The 21,330-nt window shown below is 37.7% G+C and overlaps 2 protein-coding genes across 3 annotated transcripts in view; one reads left to right on the top strand and one right to left on the bottom strand.

Annotated features, from left to right (window-relative positions):
- LOC117303411 (rab GTPase-activating protein 1-like) overlaps positions 1–21,330 on the bottom strand; it is a 48,702-nt gene that overhangs the window by 20,649 nt on the left and 6,723 nt on the right. The window contains exons 4-11 of one of the 2 annotated variants that reach the window (XM_033787597.1): positions 13,034–13,214; positions 12,569–12,843; positions 12,187–12,253; positions 11,589–11,697; positions 10,604–10,642; positions 10,096–10,262; positions 9,526–9,679; positions 8,457–8,701 (exon numbers count right to left, since the gene is read on the bottom strand). In XM_033787597.1, the coding sequence (XP_033643488.1) occupies positions 8,457–8,701; positions 9,526–9,679; positions 10,096–10,262; positions 10,604–10,642; positions 11,589–11,697; positions 12,187–12,253; positions 12,569–12,843; positions 13,034–13,214 (1,237 nt within the window). The remainder of the gene's footprint in view (positions 1–8,456; positions 8,702–9,525; positions 9,680–10,095; positions 10,263–10,603; positions 10,643–11,588; positions 11,698–12,186; positions 12,254–12,568; positions 12,844–13,033; positions 13,215–21,330) is intronic. The other variant, XM_033787598.1, reaches the window with a different exon arrangement.
- On the top strand, positions 3,267–7,371 carry LOC117303413 (G-protein coupled receptor 52-like). Its single transcript, XM_033787600.1, has one exon. The coding sequence runs from the start codon at positions 5,263–5,265 to the stop codon at positions 6,325–6,327; it is 1,065 nt and encodes a 354-aa protein (XP_033643491.1). The 5' UTR covers positions 3,267–5,262; the 3' UTR covers positions 6,328–7,371.

Here is a 21,330-nt window from a genome sequence, read left to right as displayed (position 1 = left end):
TTTTGTAGTAATTTACATATATCTTCATTCACTGTGAGTAGGGATTCATGTCATGGCCAACAACTTGATCTACAAAAGGTATCAAAATCCTTTAAAAAGCCATCAATATGAAAACTACGATACACGCAGGCCATTCTCTTAAGGTAAATGTACATCTCCTTTTCAGATCAATCTTCAAAATGTAACAACAAGAATTTGATAAACTCTCCCTACCCCTTATCTAATTCATCTTCAGCATTCTCACAGATAATGGGACTCCATCCCATCCTGAGGTTCTCAATTAAATCTTGTTTTTGCTCAGTCTACTGATCTGTTTTCATCGCAAATAATAAGCGGTCATATTTGGCTGAAGGACCATTCAAGAATTTCAAAGAAAGTCCTCAATTATAATATTGAGTTAGGAATTCTTAAGTGTCTCTCAACCAACCCATTCTCAAGGGACCCACTTACAAGAAAAACCAGAGCATCTATTTCCTTATTCAATTACCAATGACATATTTATTGCATTGTAAACCTGCCTCTTGTGAAACACAAACAAAGATGTTGCAAATAACTTCGGAAGAAGTTCACCATAAGAACATCTGGGATCGTGACAGATGAAAATTCATGCTCAATAAATTATACGATAAAATGGTTAATTAATAAGGTGTAAAAATAAATACTGGTAGTAGAATCAGTTGTTTAGGGCAACTTCATTGAATGGGTCTTGCTCTTTTCAAGGGGAGCTCTTTCAAGGTTCTGCTATGAAGTTCTGCAATGACTAACCTACACAAGTTGAACTGGCTGAAACTACTAACCAACTAAAAATATATATTTTAACTATAGTTTTCATTAATTGATTTCTTTTCTCTTATGCATAGGGGCCTCTTGGCGATGTGCTTTTATAAAGAACCGCCTTAAGTATAATTGTTCAAATTTAATCATACAATCACTTAGGGTTACGTCCCAAATAATATTAAATGTACAGAGTCAGTTTCCCCTGCGGTTTACATACAGAAGGTCCGGTTTGGATCGAAAGCTAAGGCCATCTACCCTAGTCATTATCAGTAGAGAGTTTACACGTAGCCAGCAGGATCTATTATGTATCTCTGTCCCCACCTGAAAAAGCTATGGAAATAAACAACCTGCTTCAAAAGCATTGACTGAAGGGGTGGGGTTTGTGGAATTACTATCAATTAAAGATGACAGGTGAACATGAACTGAATGGTTTTATTTCACTGCTCTAAGTAAAAGCAAAGTAAGATTCAGGCCATGATCAGTTATTTTGTTTTTCTATGAATTCATGTCGTTCTTTTTGTTTCTGATTGATGGATAAGTGGAAATGGAAATGTTCATGAACATAGTGATGTATCGAATTGCATGGAACGAGGTGAATACGTAATAAAGCGGACATTTGAAGTTGAGTCTATCCTAAAGTGACACTGTGGCAGTACCAAATATATGTATTTTTTTCTAAATAAAAATATCCAACAGCTTTTTGGACAATACATGTAAAAAAAAAAATATTTTCATAAAAAAGTGTACATTCCTTGTTTCCTGTAGGTAAAAACTAAATAAATTTATTTTCATTTAAAAGTGTGCATTCCTTGTTTTCTGGCGGTTAAAACGCTTATTTGACTGTGTTTAAGCAAAACTATTCAGATTCTTATTCCAACAGCAGAAAACAGTTGTTTGGCTAATCCCGCAAGCAGAAACTTCAGTATGCTGGTTAAATGATACATAAAAATAATAGTGTTGAATTAATCCATGAATTAATTATCGTTGCTCGCAAGTCAATCCAAGATAAAAAAAAATTGTTTAAATTAATTCATGAATTATCCTTGCTCTCAAGTCAATCCAAGATAAAAAAAATTGTTTAAATTAATTCATGAATTATCCTTGCTCGCAAGTCAACCCCAGAAACTATTATGACCAGTATAATTCTATGCATTAACCTTGCTAAATAAATCACCATTATTATTTTTTTTAGTACAGATTAGCCAAGGACTTTCTGTCTGAGCGCTTTATTTGGAACTTATAATTATTATCGGTTTGGTTTATTAAAAAACATTCAAACATCATAGCTACAAGCTGAATTGAGTTTAAAATACAGAGATTATGCATGACATTTTGGAAAAAAATCAGTTCAGCTGTGGTTTTAAAATCAATATGTCAATAAGATTTTAACAACTTTTGATTCTAGTAGCCGTCTGAGTCATTACAAATGTAATATTGATTTATTTCACATGAAATCCTAATTATTCCATATCTTGGTTGATTTCTACCATAATGCAGGAGTGATGACTGATCAGACTGGTGCCAATCCCTGATGAGACTGAATATCACATGTACGGCACTGCATCTATCACAACAACACAGGGAACCAGTCTCACCATACTTCAATTGGAGAAGTTGCACCGTTACGTTGCCAAGAACTCCCTGATGAGTTACCATGGTTACACCACGTTGCGGAGTGATTGCTAAGTATTACAAGAGAGAGGGAGTGCTAATTGCAAGAATCGTGAGGATCACCGGACAAACCAGCCCTGCTACGCTTTGACTTTCGGTTGATTTATGCGCGACAGACGACTGCTTGTAAAGTAGCTCGGACACGGCAATAAAACAAACACTCATGTGGAACGTAGATTATTTTTCCATCTGAACGATCAGATTGCTGGCAACAACTGTGACGTATAAGAATTGGGACAAGTGTGAAAATTTCAACCGCTAAAAGGAAAATGTGCAACATTTTTGAAGAGAACCTCATTTTTGAAGAGAACCTCATTTCTTCAACAATTTTTGGAACTGGATGTCAAAAGGATTACTAGTCTACTCTATCATATTGAAAGATGACTTGTTCACCCAAATACTAAATGGCAACAAGGAAGCGATATACATAGGTGAAGAAACAAACAGAGTGAATGTGACACATGAAACAATAAATCATTTGGGAAAAAATGCTGCAAATCTTAAAGACTTCTACTTTTGCAAGTCGCTGTTTTATCAGAATAATCAGCTACGACTCTCGGAATGGGATTCCCAATTCGTCTTCATACAGAGCAGTTACAGAACAAATCAACTCGGCAAACATGACCTAAACGATGCAACCTGAAAGAATAAACCTGAATAACAAACTCAATTACCAGCACAACAGGAAATACGTCAATACTTCTGTGTGAAATCCACACTGACTGCAGTAGATACAAGATCTCACCGCATGGCCGACTTCAGCAAAGCCCATCGGGTGACAATTGAACTTTGATAATGAGGTGTGAATGATTCGCCTTGGAGTTGCAAACAATTAAGTGATCAAACATTGTTCCTACTTTTAGACTCAGTCTTTCAACGGAAGTGGGTGAAATCACGGTAAACCAATAGAAAGAACACTAATGGAAAGCTGTTGAACCATGCTTGACTAGAAATAATCAGAAACGCCAAGCATTGAAGATATCTGAGGACAGGACAAATGGGACAACAAGTCAAGACCAATGAGTAAGATGCACATACTGTTTAAATACAACCATCTACATCCAGAAAACTTAATTTAATAACAGAGGAATACAGTACAGCCTCGGAGCCTGTAGTGTTTTTCACTCCAGGGCTGACCACTGTGAAACGTTATCTTACAGGTACTGAGGATAGGTCAAAGATGACCATCGGGTAGATTTGAAGATTCTATCATTATTGCGCAGTTCTTGTTAGAAAGTCACGTCCCGGGGAACAAACAGATATAAAGTTAGAATTAAAGTAGTGTAGGATGAGTGTTGTTTACCACAAAGAGGAGGAGAGAGGAGGACGAAGGGCAATAACTCAACTCCTCATCTCTGGATGTACAGTAATCTAATTTACCAACAACAAAAACACTCGGGAAATCAGCACAAGGTAAAGAAAACAAGGAATGTAAATACAGAGGAGATAATAGGGAAACTATAGGAGGAAACCTCCTTTCTGGATCGCATAACAGCTCTATTGATGTAGTCATGATTATATAGGATGAAATATATCGCTAAATAAGCAACAGTGGAAGCAGTAGAGGCAGAAGGAAAATCATGAACAGCTCCGTGTCTCAGAAATCATTACGAGGATTTCTTGTTATCATTGGAACTTTTTAAAATGAAAATCACCAAGCAAATGTAATAATTGGATGAAATGCTATTATAAGGAGCGTGGACTAGCACAGTGGAATAACGCTAAATAAGCAACACTTGAAGCAGTTTTTGAACAGAAGGAATATATTTGATACCCTGAACCATTTTGTGTCTAGGAAATCATTTTGACAATTTCTTGCTTTTATTTGAACCTCTTGAAATGAAAATCATCAAACAAATATGATTATTGTTCAATCAAATCACCGCTGAGCAATTCACTTGTCAATTACAGCTCTGAGGCAGCCAATCTGAAAATCTTTTGCCGTCCATTGAATGTTGAACTATTAACAAACCTCCGAAACTATAGTATTTTGTTTCACATAATGATCAAGCCAGAATGAAGAGACACTTATAAATTGTTCCTGATGAAAACAGATGGAAGGCAAATTGTCAGTGCAAACAAGTCATCCATCACAAGCTATTATTACCAGCGAACCATGTTACGCCTTCATTCACACTAACCTCTTTATATGAACAAACTCCCTCCCCTTTGCATGTTTCAGAAACTAAATTAATTTTTGTTTGATCTGTGGAACTACATATCCTGGATGAGTGTGGCAGGCTGACATCACAGCAGCCTTCCCTACGGGGAGCATCCGTTCAAATAACTCTAGTCATCTATCAATCGATGAGATGACAAGTGTATTGACTCTGATAGAACCACTCATCAGTTGGACTTCATCTACATGAAACAAATGAGCATTTAGATCTTGTGTTTGACGTCCCGCTAGAGATGAACAGTGTATTGAGTAACAATTAATTCATGTGAAGGACAACAATCAGTAAAACAAAACTCACAAAACTCTACATTCCCAAATAATTGTAAACTGCTAGGATCTCTTGATGCTGTTGGCGTAAAAACGGTATAGCGCCACCAGCTTTTGGCTGGAATCAGAGCTAATTTATGAACACTACATAATGCAGAGAACTTTAACCAATATTTGAACTCTGGTGTGGTGAATTAAACTGTAAGGGATACACAACAATATACTGGTTTGGTCACTCCCATGAAAACAACTCGACTTATTCTCATTTTGACATCAATGAAGTACAACATAACAGCTGAGAACCGGCATATCTCAAAAAGGAAAATCAAGTGAAATTGTCCTAAGAATTAATTTAAAAACTTTTAACAATGGCCGAGACACTGTACTCATACATGTACTATGATAATGTTACAAATGTAACGCAAGTCACAGACAGTGTTGGTTTGAATGCTGAGTTGGCTAGGGTAACATTACTTCTCACCTCCATCTTAACTATATCAGCAAACATCATTGTCTTGATAGTGTTCCAATATATGAAGACATTGGAGAACATGACAGGTGTATTTGTTCGCTCGTTAGCCGTGGCCGATCTGGGGGTTGGTGTTTGTGTCTTGATCGCGACACAATCCCAGTGGGCTACCGATTGGCCCCATGAGATGTGGTCCTGTAAGCTCATGGGGTACCTCCTAGCTGTTATGGTCGCTGTATCTATATTGAGCTTAACATGTGTAAGCATCGATCGTTACATCGCAATCATTAAACCGCTGAAATATAAATCCATCGTGACTAAACGCCGAGCTCGCATCTACGCTTTGATTGTATGGATTTTAGTTTTACTCATATTTCTACCAGCCATGTTTGGTTGGGGTGGATTTGCTCAAAGCAATGACTGCAAGGTAACTTTCGACAAAAGTTTACAAGTGTCATTTTGCATGATTTGCATCCTCATTATTCCTTCACTCATTATATCTATTTTCTGCTACTATCACATCCTACATGCTTGCCTGGCACAAACTAGACACATTGAGCGATTAGAGACGCTGTTTCACGAGCCAGACACTCAAGACACAACCACAAGAATCTACGAGCGGATGCTAGCTAAGATGTTTCTTATCGTAATCAGTGCTTTCTACTTTTCCTGGATACCCTTTGTGATTCAGAAGATCATCGAAGTCACATGTCAAGTCCAGGTGAATCCAGTGGTCAGCTTCTTGACAGCATGGCTGGGATTCTTAAATAGTTTTCTTAACTGCATCATCTATATCATCGGACATCGATCATTCCGTGAGGGGTTCTACTTGATGCTAAGGTCATGTTGGCGTGGCATAACCTCAGTATGTAAAACATGTAAGGATCTTTGCTTCTCTAAGAGCAGGGAACGTTCACAAAGTCAGGTGATGCAGCTACAGGATCTTTCTGTGACGGACTGTTAATCTTAGACTACCTAATAAAAGAGATCTGGTTCTGAAGTATTTTTGGTTTGAAATTTAACAAATTTATGTAACAAACTTGGTTATGAAACTGTAACAGAGATGAATTTATTAAGTACTGAGATAAAATATTTTACTAAGTACTACAGGCATGTTTATTGAAAGATGTATTTTTTTCACAAAATAAGATTTTTTTTTTTTTTTTTAAGTCAAAATGGATTTTGATGGCAAAAAGACACGGTCAGGGAATTAGCAGGAAAAATGCATTGACAGATTGCATTTATTACAACTGTTTTTTTTCATATCAAGTGTCATTGACCACAAAAGGATAAAAAAAAACTAAAAAAAACTTTGGCCCTTGTTTACAAGTAAATCTGGCACCATTAATGTTGTTTGTACAAAAAAGATGCAAACTTAACAAAGTAAATAAACTTGACACAGGTGTCCCTTTAGTCTCATGGACTAATGGGAAAAGGTTCACGATCATCTTGTAAGTTACATTTCCATGGTTATCAAACTCTCTGAATCATCACAAATAAAGAAAACTAAATCTTGGACTCAGCCACGAGATATTTCAAGAGCTCCCAGCTTTCCCTAATGGCTCCTTCACTTCTTATATGCTGGAATTTTAAGGCAAATGGAGAATTGGAAGAATTGAAGAAAAACCTTGGAGATTATTGACCTGAATATAATGTTATTAATGTATTATTTGGGCCATGTCACACTTGACATTATCTATCCTGTAACGTGGTCTATAAAAGGTGTGTAGTACACAAATTTGTTTCACTTGGATGGCATAAGAGAATTATCTGAAAGTGTCGTACTATCCATTGGGATTTTGTTTTGACACTAAAATTTAAAATGGGATTTGTTCTTTTCTTGGAGACGACCCAAACCTGGTGGCTTGTAAATTATCACTTGACACACTTAAATTTGTTTTTACAAAGATGAGAGTTTGATGTTATGCAACCAAGATTGTTTAATATTAAATTGATGACTACATAAACAGTATGTTGTTAAAAATGAAAGTAATTGTAAAGATTTTATGTGGGACACTTTTAATTATATTATTATGTATAAATGTACATAATCACTGTCTATTTAAAAAATAAATTATCATGGCAAATATCCAAATAGATTTATGAATTGTCTGTGGATGAGATGGTCAAAGAATCTGTCTTCAAGTTCGCTACATTTTCTTTTCATCAGAATTTTGTGTGACAGCGACTTTCTTCAATGAAAGTATTTCATTGCACTAACGCTGTTCATACATTTTAAATGCAGTATTGAAACTGTCAATTCAGAGTTCAAAAATCTAGAACCTCAGAGCAAAACACAGAGCCATAGAAAATTAATTCTCACAACAGTCTCATTCAAAAGAGGGCGCCACACTCAATTAACTGTCACTTCTCATTAAATCTTGAACCAATGATCAATAGAGGGCTCTTTTCACTTGAGTTGTACAACACATTGAATTGTTCAATGGAGGCTAACCATGACACAGTATCTTACTAGGTCAAAAAGACAGAAAGTATTTGGATTTCAATTTTAGAAATTATACATTTTTGAGAAGTAGATCATTAATATTATGAGAACTTATTTCAAAAATTGTTTAGAGTCAAAGTTGAATGGTGTGCTTGTTGATCTGTACAAGGGATGGAGTGGAGTGTATAGGGGGCAAGATGATGGGTGGGCGGGGTAGGAGGACAGAAGGGGAACAGGAACAGCAAGAGGGATAGGGAGCAGGGAAGGGGTAAATTTAAGCCAACTCCACCTGCTGCGTTGTGTCACCTATTGCCAAGATAACTTTGACAAACCATATGGCATATATTTCAAAATTGATGTGGGAAAAACATGACCAGGGCCAATTTCACAAAGCTGCTGAATCAGAAATTGCTACCTAAAAATTTTCCGCTTAGCAGAAATTTAGCAGGATACCAGTCACAATTTGTACATGTGACATGGTATTTTGGCTGGTAACCTAACTCTGGTAAGCATAATTCTCTCAGACCCACCACCACTCACTAAAAGATTTTATATGGTGTCACCGCAAACCTTACTTGTGTTATGCACCTTTTTGTTCATGAGCAACTCTGTGAAAATGGGTCCATAAATAACTTGAAAGAACTTACCTTCGTGATAAGAACACGGTATTCTTCCATCAGGTCCTCACACTCTTTAACCCCAGCCAGGAGCTGCCAAACCTCACCCCGTAGGGCTTCAGGAATACCCTTGCGGACCATCGAGCGGAGATGTTTGGGGCGGACACTGAGATTGGAACGCCATTTAGCCAGGAGGTCTCCCCAATTCAATAGGATACTTTCCTCACAGTCCTTGTCAACGTTGCCGGATCCACTCTGCAGAGGCTCATCATCATCTGGAGTAAAAATAAATAAAAAGCAACCGTAAATCCCGCTCTAGCATGTCAGGTCATCTTCTCTTTGTTCAAAAGACAAAAATATTTTGTAAAAATCCTCAGTGTCTACAGGTAGACATTCCCAAGAAACAAAGCCAGGCCTGGAAATGACACATAGCACCCCCAGAATTGCTGTGGTACTGTGCTTTTACTCTGGTGCCCTTTGCAAAGTTCCAAAACAAATTGAATTATTCATCATATAGGTGCCCCTTAGTCCCTTACCAGAGAAAATGTTTGGTGAGGGCAGCATTTGGGATTAACTTTGGTAAACAAAGAGGTAATTAGTACTTTAATAAGGATAGAGAAAGGGAATACCTTGCAAATTAGAGAGTTATTGAAACTTTGGTAAGGGAAGAGTTAAAGAAAAATTTTTTGTAAGGGAAGAGAAACAGTATTGTAAGGAAATCGTTAAAGAAAACCTCTGGTGAAAGAAGAGTTAAGGAATACTTTGGCAAGAATATTGGTATTATTATAATAAAGACAACTGGGTTCCGTTTCATGGCTCTGCTTACCGTAAGCACAGAATCGGCGCTTATGGAAGCAGGGAATTCTGTGCTTACGGCAAGCATAGTTCACGGGTAAGTGGCGAATTTTGGCTTCTGCACATGCGTACACGTTACTATAGGCATTCTACGCTTACAAGGCTAGCGCAGAAAGTCGGCGCTTGCAGGTAAGCAGCGAATAGTGATTGTAAGTGCAGAATTCTGAGGTTAGCAGAGCCATCAAATTGGGCCCCAGACTTACTATTTATTTTGGTAATAATATTTAATGAATAAATTAGTTACCACTTTCTTCCTCTGCGACTGATGTCATACTGTCAGGTGTTTGTACAAGGTTAGTGCTTGGTGAGCGTGTTGGTATCCTTCTCCTCTCTCGTTGGGATTCACTCTCTAGAGTCAGTACGGCATACGCTGGCTCATTCTCAACAGCAGCTTCAATCTGGTACAAGATAAACGCACATTGGAGTGAAATGTTTGTGATTTGTTAGTTTGGTCTTACTGTGACTTCAAGCTGCTTAAAAACAAGGTGTTTAAGAGAGGTTTGCGGTAACACCATGTGAATATCTCTTTTGAGTAGTGTTGGTTCTGAAAAAAAACGGTGGTTAACGACTCACTGTTTTGATCAGGATGTTCTGATCGTCTTCAGGAAAATGTTAACAAGAAAATATAGAAGTCAATATTTGCTAGAAATTTTCACTTCAATCAATTTTTTATTTGAATGCTTAAATGCTAAAAACAAATCAAAATATGGGAGATTGAAATACAATTTTGTTTTCTTCTCAGGCCTGGAATGAAACATTTTAGTCAATTTTTATTTTCTTGATGAGTGCCGACAACGTTCCTTTCTCAACCTACCTCTTCCAGCATGAGATAGAAGAATTCCTGAACAGGTTTCTTGTTGAAATACCAGAATTTCTCCGTGGATGGGAAAATACGCACTTTGGTCTCAACCACAAAACGAACTGGCTCCTGGATACCAGTGATGACAAGATCCACAGCTATGGTCATAAACATGCCTTTATCTGCGAAGGGAACCAGACGAGAATTATTTGAGTGTTTACTCAAATATTATAACTGGAGGTGGTTTAAAGACAATTGAGGGATTAACAGATCTGCATACCTAATCCCAAAGATATTGAACATGCTTAAGGAACGAGAAAAAGGTGAACAATGAAGCAATGAAGGTGTGGGTTGGAGGATGGAGGATTGACCATTAAGGGCCCAGCACCATGCCCTGGGGAACAGGAAGGGTAAAGCAGGAGAGCGGGGGATGCAGGGGAGGGGGATGTGATCAGCTCCTAACATTCATATTTCAGACAACGTACTTTTCACCAAGTAAATCATCGTGCGGTAAATCACTTACCATGTACACAGGTAAAGCTACTGTCAAATCCTGCCGGAACTGGATTGCCAATAGTGATCCAAAAAGAAAATTTCACGTTTTTTTCTTCTAGGTCAGATTTTGAAATGTTGCCAACAGTTCTAATTTTGTAGAATATGAGCTTTCAGGTCATAAACTCCATGAACAGAACGTCCTTCCAAGAAAGGGACAGTGTTTGTACAGATGCCTCAAAGGTAAAGTAACAAATGAAATTCACTACACTATCCAGCTTGCACCGGTTATCACTGGGTGCTTGCACTTAGTTTAATAAACTGGTTGCAAGTCCTTCCATTGTCTTTCAGAGTTTGCTTTTGTAATTAGCGAATGCGATTGCTGACTGGGAACAACAGACTGTGCTGGAGAAGATTTTGTAAGTCGTACACATAGTTGCCGGAAACAAGGTAGGTAGTAGTAGCAGTTACTAACTAATTACATACAAAACTGCATGAGTTGTGTAGCACCAACTACTTCACTATAATTGCATGTAATAATGCAAGAGGTTTGTTAACACAAACAATTTCCAGAAGTCAATCTTTGAAAATGGCATGGTCAAAAATCATAAACATGAAGAATCAAATCTTAGAAGCTTAAATGGGTGAAAACTCATGAAACGTAGGACATAATTGTACAGCCCCTTTCACAGGAAAAATTTAACCCAGAGATTCTCCCGAATAAGTGGAGCGCTCACACAAGACTTGTCAGGGCTAAAAATTATCCTGATTAACAAACTCAAAACTGGCTTAGCCTGAGTAACATTTAACCCTGCCCAGGGCTAGGGTTAACCCACCATTTTCAGTGTTAGTACGGAACTGGTTGAACTTTTCTCTGGGTTAGATATTGTTGGGTGACAGGAATCTCTTATTTAGTTTTAATCCATGTAGCAGACTTTTTACAAAAGTCTCCAATTACACAGATCAAAGATAGGCAGTGTGAGAAGAAGGTGTTAGTGTGGGTGTGGTTGACCTACCTAATCCTGGTGGAGATTCAGTGTTGAGTACTTCAAGATCTGCCTTATTGGGATCCCACATACTAGTGACTGTGTAGTTCTTACAATCAGAACTCGTCTCAAGATTCACCTGCAAACAAAATATCACAATATTCTACCTCAAAGGATATCATTCTTAAAAACATAGAGGTAAGTTTTGAAACTTAAGGACAATATTGCTGTGTCAAAGCATAAGTGTTGCATCTCCAAACATAGCACATACACACAAGTTTGCAATTGCCGCAATGTCCTACCTCGCTTAAAATAGCCCGGTTGCACACGCAAAGCAAGTATGCGCCGAGATACAGGGTTTTTGCAAAATGGAGATAAACTTTTTTTGCACTAATGCGACAATACAATCCTCTTTTGCAGGTGACAAGCAAAGAGGTTACTGACTATTCTGCTCTGTCTATATTGCAAGGACGCATCCATGAAGTTTAGATTGTTTGCATTTGACGTCACTCATTAAAAGTTGACCATCTTTGGAGCTGAAAGTAGTAAAAACTTTGGGCATGCAGCGGATACGCATGTATGTGATGCAATGAGTAATACCAACACGTAAAGGTAAAACAAGACTTACCACATCTAAGAGGTGCATCTCTCTGTCTGGAACCTCCCTTCCTGGGCTGATAAGAAGACCAAAACACCTAAACAAAAGTTAATAAAATACTTAGTTTTATCCCAAAGTCAAAAATTTGTTTTAAAGTAGTATTAAAAAAAATGATTTAAACTAATTTCTTGCGACCTCGATTTAAACTTTCACAGTTTTTTTAATTTTGACCAAAGGACACTGAAGTGAAATGAGATTTTCAGAATAATTTCTGTCTGAAGTCTCTAAAAACCCAAACGCAATATGCAGCATTCTCAGTGGTTTTGTAAAAAAAAGAAATCAAAATTTGTCTTTAAATTTGCTGGTATTGGCCCGTTACTCTTGTGCATGAGGAGAACCCTGCCACACCAACCTTTCAATATTGAGTACTTGATGATGAGTTTGCTGAACCGTCACCAACACCTCTTTCTTCACCCCTTGTCTCAATTTGAAACATCGTTTATCTCTGGGCACAGCTCCAAAGTTTCCTTTACCATCCTCCTCTCTGATGTCAACTAAGACTGGGATGGTGAAGCTCATTAGAGTCTCCCTGGGTGCTGGCATGGCACCGTGGATGCTGTCCACTAGACCAGGGCTACGGGGTACACGATGGAATGCCTGGCCAAAACACGTTAAGATTCGCTGCACCTGTAATAGAAAATAGCACAGTGAATACTGAATTCAAAAACTTACCATTTTAGTTGGTTGCCTCCAAGTTGCCTGTAAAAGTTACCTTGTGTGACAAGGCCCTTAAGCTCTATATAGAAAACTATGCTTCAACAACTTTTAAAACAATATTTTAAATCAACCATATTTGAAAATAAGAATCTTAACTTACTGCTTCAGGAACCTCACATCTGAAGATGTGACACTGGAACAGCTGACTGTCACGGTTGCCATGGCCACAGGTGAATGCGAAGCAGTCACTGATACCCGTACCCTCTCGGCCTCGGCAACAGAAGAGAATGGTCGTAATCCGATAGGCCGAAATCTCTGATTTCCCATCAGGCTCCAGTAATCTGGCAAGATGATATAAGCAATCGGTGTGATTCAATTAAGTATGTTGAATAGGACGGTAGAGTCAAGATGCTGATGTATTAGGCAGGGATTAAATGGAAGACTTTAGGTTTCTCAAGAGGGGGATAGATGCTGCAGGTGTCTGGATAAGTGCTAATAATGAGCACCATGATTGAGTGCACTAACTACAGGATCTAGCTTCCTAAAGCCCTCTACCTACTCTCACAGGTTTCCTTAGCTTAGGGCTGGATATCATGATCCTGATAATTGTGCCAACAAGTTGATGAGCAGGAAGAAAAAAGCTTAGCATGAACTATCATCCAGCACAATTGGTATTTGATGGGATATGGTTGTGTTTTGTTTCACGTCTACAGTTAATCAGTTGGTGAAGAGGTCAATTTGTTGACCAAAAAAATCCAAAACTTTCTACCTCCCCTCTCCCACTAAAAATGTACACGAATTTACAAAACCCAAAACGGTTGCCAGCCTAAATGTATCAAACTGTACATCATCTGCTGGTACCTGGGAAAAACTTAATGGCTCTGCTTGATGTGCTTAAACGGTAGAAAACCATTCAATGCTTAATAAAAGCGTAATTCACAGAAAAAGCAAGGAACTTGTGCATGTGCTTTTAGCGCTAGCGGAACAATCAGAGGTTGCATTGAATTCCAGGGGAGGCAATCAGACCCTGCTTGGCAAACAATCTTCCAATGCCGCAAGACTGGTCCACTAATTAAGTGACTAACAAACAGTGGTTATTATACATACAAGTAGCAAACTGTGTATTATGTTTGTACAACAAAAACCGCAGCAGAGACCAGGAAACGAGGTATGATTGGTCGATTACGTCTTTGCACTAATTACTGTTTTGGATCAATCAAAATTTGACACAATGATTAGAAAATTTATTTCTGAATTTTTTCCCCTGAAATTTTTATTTTTATTTACAATTAAAACCTACGGATTTAGACCCCTTTGTGTATATGACACCACCGCTGAGGTCATCAATGGAACGGTGCACTTGTGTATGCGCTGCGCATGACTTACAACCAATGATAGATTGCATACGTTTCACCAAAGATGGCGACCACTGCAAGGGGTTTACTAAAGACCTCCACAAGATTCTTTCTTGTTCCAACTTGGACCCACAGAAGAATTCCTTTAAAAAGGAATAATATAACAATAAGAGGACCCCGCAAACCAAACTTGTACAACTGTATTGTAAGGTTGCATGCGTCTATACGCACACAATTTCACATGTAAACCATAAACGAACACAAAATGTCAAAGCTGTAAGTGTAACGGTAGTTTTTAAAATTGTGCACAATCCCTAAAGGAGATAGTATTCCTGAATCTCAGTTTGTTATTCTTTCTGTAAGTTAATACAGGAACTTAGCTCAATTGGAACTTTAATTATATCATCATCCATGTTGGAAATGAATGAGCCCTTCAGGTATGGATGAATCCAAATTATCATCAAATCATCACTTCAGGCAAAGACCAAAAAACCTTAAGTCTTGGGAAACTAGGGACGCTTAATTACTAAATCTGAAGCAAGTTCTACGCAATGAGTTTACGACTGTAACAGCTAGAGGGGGTTTAACCTTCAGTGTGGAGTGTCTTACACATCTTGACTTAACAAAAAGATTCTTCTTAGGAGTTGAATCTAAAAGCCTGATACTTCAAGGAGGCAATTGTCTTTGTTGCCCCTGGTTATTGCCTTGCTACATGTACCGACAATTTCCGCTTGGAGGTGCCCTTTACCAAGGAGAAAGCGCCTTGGTGCCCTTGCCCTTTCAAAAATGAAGTATCACGCTTGAATCTATTTGAAGACTCTTGATGAAACTACGGGTCCCTCAACTCCCAATCCCGATCCTTCAAAATCCAGCTGTGGTACTTTTTCCGAGTCCTGTAAAAAAATCAATCTAAGCAAATCACTCAGATGGGAATCAAACCCTGACATTTGCCATGGTAGAGCACTAGATCACAGAGTTTGCCCGGTGGCTAGAGGGCAGTAGGAATCCTGTATGTTTAGCAGCGTCTCAGCAACTATTTAATGGATGTTCATTTTTAAAAATTTTTAAATCAAAAAGAATATTACTTGTCTATTTTCCAAGCAATGGAAATATTGATGTAAACAAGCTGTGTCAGAGGTCACAGCGAATAGATAGTGTCAAGGTCCACTTCAATTTGGAATGATCAATATCAACAGTATTTAAAATCAATAACACACAGTAATTAAGTAGCATTGAGTCTGTACATGGATTGTAATTACACCTTGGGGTAAAGGTACCAAGCAGGGTGCATTCAATTAATATTTTGTGGACTAAAAAATGAAAAAGTCACAATGAGAGAAAAAATGCTTTAATCTCAGGAAAATCTCCTGTGATTTATTATGCAGCAGGTCTTGAACTTCGCTCTTAAACATGTTAAAGGGGCACAGAAATGTTCCTCTGATTGGAACCTTGCAGATGATACATGTAAGTGTAGTACAACCTCAAAAGCACAGTGGGTGCCGTGGGTTATTTCAACGCCTGGTGCAGTAAAACTTATAAGCCAATATGGGACAGAGGTACAGAGGGCATGTCTATGAATCTGGACCAGGTATTGATCCTGACGTTTCTTTGCTCTATGGTTTGATGAGAATCTCTCCTCCAGTAATTCGCATTACGACATCGGCAACACTTTACAACACGAACGTTGCCCATCAAGACTAAATTCCCTATGACTGATAGTCCTGACAAATAACAAGATTCCCTAATTACCGTTATGTAATCCCAATTTCCTGGTTGAGTCAATCTTTGAGGGACGGGACATGTACGGCCAAGGAGGAAGGATGGTACGGCCAAGGAGGCGAAGTCTTAGACTTTAGATTCCGTTTATCATGAGACAAGTCTTAACAATTTCATACTTTACGTTTATTACATTTTTTGTTCTAGGATTATCAACGCAATTTTACTTTGATTTAGTGTTTTGTTTTGACTAATTATTGCTTGAAACGCATCACATCCAATTTGGCCTGTTGGCCACGAAAGTTGACAAAAATAAAATGAAATGACCCTTTAGAGGTATCAGAAATAACTGGATAATTGTTATACACAATGTAGCAATACTTGTGAAGTTGTTTACATAATTTGCTTTCAAACCATTATTCATAAAGGATTGATGAGGTGACAGATTTTGTTACTGGCACAATCCCTGGCATCAGGCAGGGTGTGAAATCAACACAGTTAAACTGACAGTTCTCCTTTATGACTAGAGCTGGCTAGTTGAAACATTGAGAAGAACAAAGGCTCACACTCTGTAATTCCTGAAAAATCAATTCTGATCAGTTTCTGTATTGACCCTGTGTGACAAATCACACTACCATGTACTGTATACAAATATGATGGTTGCAGTGTGCTGCACTGTAGCACACTACCTGAATAATGAATTAGCGTACATGTATACATGTAGACTGTCTTACTCTGGAATTTACTTCAATATCAGGCCTGTATGTTTTGTTTTATGGAAGAGCAAGGGCACCAAGGCACCTTTTCCTTGGTAAAGAGCACCCTGTGAGGAAATTTTAAATTTTCACTGCCGAGCGTGGCAATGAATTTTTACCCTATGGCCAAGATGACCATGGGGCACAGAAATATCAGGCCTGCAATATTGTAAGAACCTTGGGTTCCTGAGTGTGATGGAAAGAAATTCCTGGACCCAACATGAAATGACATGGATGCCAAAGAGGCCATGACCTGTGTTGCCCTGGTCTTGGCCAGGGTACCCCTTTAATTGGTAAGGTCTCTTCAAAAGTTTCCTAAAGACTTAAAAGATTTTACAATCATTCTGAGAAACATTTCAAGCATGAATCATTTCTCAGAGTGTGTATTCAACTTCAATTACAAATTATTCTTCCTGCATGGACATATCTCAAAAGCATGTGTCTCGACTTTTTGAAATGAACTTTCGTAGGTTAGTTTCATTGTATAGGATTAAAACAATTAAACCAGTTGGTACGTTGCCTTTAAACCACAAGGTTATCTCATACATGTACATGCTTAGTATTATTTATTAAAGCAACAAGCAAACGTTTTTCATTATGACCAACGATATATAAATTCAAAAGGTTTTGTTCATGTTAGATACAATCATATAGCACCCATGAGTTAATTAGACAAACAGCTTGGGTTACACATATTTCCCTGGATGCATAGTGCCTAACCAACCATGGTTTATCTCCATCCATCGGGACTGTACGTACAATGAGTATTTCTGCGCAATAGATTGAGAAAATTAAACAGGCTGTTATTAAACCGGTCTATAGTATGCACATTAATGAACAAACACACTCTACGTGACACTTGCTTTAAAGTTAATCAACATTTTCAGTGCAGTCGATGCATTGTAATTTTCATACACCCCCAAATCAGGTTCATCATGGCGACCCATATTGGCAAGTGGGTCTCCTCTCGCCATGGTTTGCAATCCATTTTTATGTCTTGTATGTAACCCCGGATGAGTCTAGAGATTGGATCAAAAGGTTACAAATTCTCTTTTAAATTGTCTGCATAATGTACATTTGATACCCATAATGCCATCTTTGGAGTGTTCACAAGTACACTCTGCACTGCAAATTCATTTATTCATTTGTTAGTTTCACAGAGAAAAAAAAGCAAATTGTACAAAAAAGAACGATACAGAAAAACATATCTACACATAGGAGAGACAACAACAATAAGTAGCACCCCCGATGGATTCAAAAAGAAATAAACTAAACTAATATTGAGTTAATCTCCTAAAACAATAACGGCATAAATGAGCACCGTTATCACTTACTGACGACACAAGCTTTAAATTATTTGACCTTATCGTTACCTTCATTCAGCTGAATTGAATTTTGACCGAATTGATTTTTTTCGCAACTTACATGTTAAGTGTCTAACGGTAAGAAGGCAGATGTAGATAACTCGTCGGGAAAAACAATGTACATGTAGAGTAACATGGTTGTATCCTTGCTACATCATGGTGTACCGATAATGTGAAGAAGGAAATTCAGCCCCAGGGTTTGGTTTAAAGGAAACCATTATCCCTGTTCCGGACTAGAATTTCATCTTTGAAAGGGCAAGGTGATTTTTATTTTGCAAAAGGCACTAAGTTCACCTCACCTGACATAATCATCACAATAAATCTGGGTTACCATTAAGGGAGTTAAATTTCTCAAGTGTAACTGACTGCAGAATTTTGTTGGGGGGAAATACTGTATCATGTGCAAAATAACCTGCTCACCATATCTGCCAAAATGGCCGATCGTGGACAGACAGCAGACATGTTTGACGTCAGTGAAAGAGGTCAATACATCTAAGGTGTAATGATGGATATTAGATAGAGACTAATGAGGTTATAATTAATTGGTAATACAGGTGTTTCTCTAAGCATTCATCTCATCCCTTTAAAGAAAAGCTAATGTATACACATACATGTAAATGTCTCATGTTACATCCATGGTGATACTATACCATGGAGCTATAAAAAGGACCAAGCTACAGCCAGGATTGATATTGAAGAGGTTAGAGAGCATAGAGCTATGGTCAGAGAGCGTTGAACCTTGTAACTCCCTTTTACCTGCCAAGCTTTATGATACAATATTAAATAAATTGATAAGTATCCTGCATATAGCGAAAGGACCAGTTATCAATTTCTCTGTATACACAAACACAGGGTACATTTCTCTGTAGTAATTCCATGGAGCCCCATGATACTACTGTGTGTTAAAAATAAGATTTGTGGTTTCACTATGGTTGAACATCGAACCTTGCCAGAACCTTTCAGTTTAAATTATCAAAAAGCAATCTCTAGTATAAAATATTGACATTATGTATAATATTCGCCTTGATACAAAGCATCAATGACACCCACATGTAAACACGCACTACAAACACAATGATGGACAACAAACCAATTCAATAAGTGTTTCCAAAATGATATGCTCAAGTTGCTTTCTGTCAGTGGTGCTTTATGCCCTATTATTTATAAAGAGCAAAAAACAACTTTATGCAAGATAGTGTTCAACTTAAAGATAAGGTCAGAGATCGGTAAATTATTGACCATAAAAACTTGCTTTGTGAGAAGCACTGCAGCTGTTGATAGTATAAACTATTTTGAGAAAGGATTCTGAAGTATTAGTTATATGGTTTAGATTTAAACCCTTCACCCCAAAACATTAAAATCTAAGAAATAATAAATGCGTGAATCATTTCTCAGATTTCTTAGGTCTGGTGTCCGTTTGCCAGACGGACACAGTACAGTTCTGTGGTACTTCATACTTTGAATATTCAATGAAGCTTTGGCTAATCATGACAAAATATCTCACAAAAAAATTACAAGAATCTTCTCAGATGGCAGTAAACTGAAAAGGAAGAGACAAAACCAAATACATACAAAAAGGCTTTCGAAAGCAAACATCACTTAAAACAATGAAGAAGTTCAATACCAAGTGATGAAATTACGATCCCATGCCTCCAGAGGTCAGTAAAATTGGCAAAACATCTTGTCCTGTTTCAGATGTTTAACATCAATCCAGATCATCTTCCGAGACAATTTTTCCCATCCAAGACATCGTCCATAGACACTTGAGACAAGAATCCACAAAGAAATGAACTCAGAGAGCCAGAGAAGAGAAGATGCTGCCGACAGCGCTCAGCTGATATGAAATAAGACACCAGGGTCAGAGGTCAATTGTGGTGTCGTCAGAGGGGACCGATGACGTCACATCTACACCCCCTTGGAGACGCGGTGATTGTGAGGTAATTATTTGTACAGCGTGATTCACAGCTAGTCTGATTAGGGCTGGACTGGAAGGGGTAATGAAGAGGGGACACTGAGGCATGTCTTGCTCATACTGATCGAGCGCGTGTAGCGCCCACAGCTATTTACAAAATGTGACATATTTAGAGTGGCAAAATATTGAGACAGGGAATACTGGCTAAACCCTCCGTTGTTTATAAATGGAAAGTTACATATTGCTTTCTTGTATTATGCTGACATTTGTTTTCGTTCAAAGGACGAACTGCATGAATTTTTAATACTGTGAACTGGTAATTTGAAACTGACAGGGAGAGGACATCTTCTGTGCCAAGAACACATGCTCTGCCATTTGCAGATCGCTAAGGATGCTCACAATATTCTTACTTTTAAGAAACTGCTCAACTTTTTCAAAAAGTGTATTGTAATTAATTTCCTGTAAATGTCTTGAGTGCCTTTGAACAATTTTTGTTGATTTTGGCGCTATATAGAAGTCTTATGATTAATTGAGGAAATTTAAAGGAAAAAAAAAATGCAGCGTGACTGATTTGGATCAGCAGGAGGGTCTCAATAAATATAAATTATTTTTTATTATTGTTCATACCAACAATCTACAGTGAACTGCAATCATACAGAAGCATTTGAAAACTGACAGAAATATCCCATAATCTCCAATAGTTTAAACTGATTAAATAAAGATTAAGAAAATATTTGCATAATCCTTGCATACAGTCTTTATGTTAATGCATTTTTACTGTTTGGGAAATCTTGTAAGGGTCTTGTGTTTTAATTTTTGAGGGATTGTGGTATTTCCTTGCTGTTACCAGTAGGTATCTTTTTAATCATTGTCTAATTATTTTGTTATGCGCTTGTGTACATTTTATGGAATGGATGCAATATAAATCAAAACAATATTATAATTATTATTATTATACAGTATTTAAAATCCACTCCATTTCAACAAGAAATAAAACATAATTTTTTTCAGATATAATTCCACTCCAACTTCGTCCTTCAAACAATCAATTTGAGGAAGAAAGAGTCATCTGAATGAAAGCTGATAGTCATAGGAATAACATGACAATGAAATTGTAGATAAATGACTCATCGAATGATGAGTTGGACTGCATAATAAATCTGCACAGTACAGTACCATCCGGGAACACCACTAGGCCAAGTTTCATACAGTTGCGTCAGCACAGGATACCAGCCGCAAATTGTACATGTTACATGGTAGTTTGGCTGGTAACCTTAATCTTGTACGTAAATTGTTTTGTGCTTATAGCTACTTCTTGTGTTTTTAAAGCAGCTCTATGAAATTGGGGCACATAA

This window comes from Asterias rubens, chromosome 19 (genome assembly GCF_902459465.1).
Source record: "Asterias rubens chromosome 19, eAstRub1.3, whole genome shotgun sequence".
Classification (NCBI taxonomy): domain Eukaryota; kingdom Metazoa; phylum Echinodermata; class Asteroidea; order Forcipulatida; family Asteriidae; genus Asterias; species Asterias rubens.
This window is presented reverse-complemented; position numbering and strand designations above follow the sequence as displayed.

What these genes read in the sequence shown, in the direction of transcription:
- LOC117303413 (XM_033787600.1), top strand. Translation starts at nt 5,263, where the DNA reads ATGGCCGAGACACTGTACTCATACATGTACTATGATAATGTTACAAAT.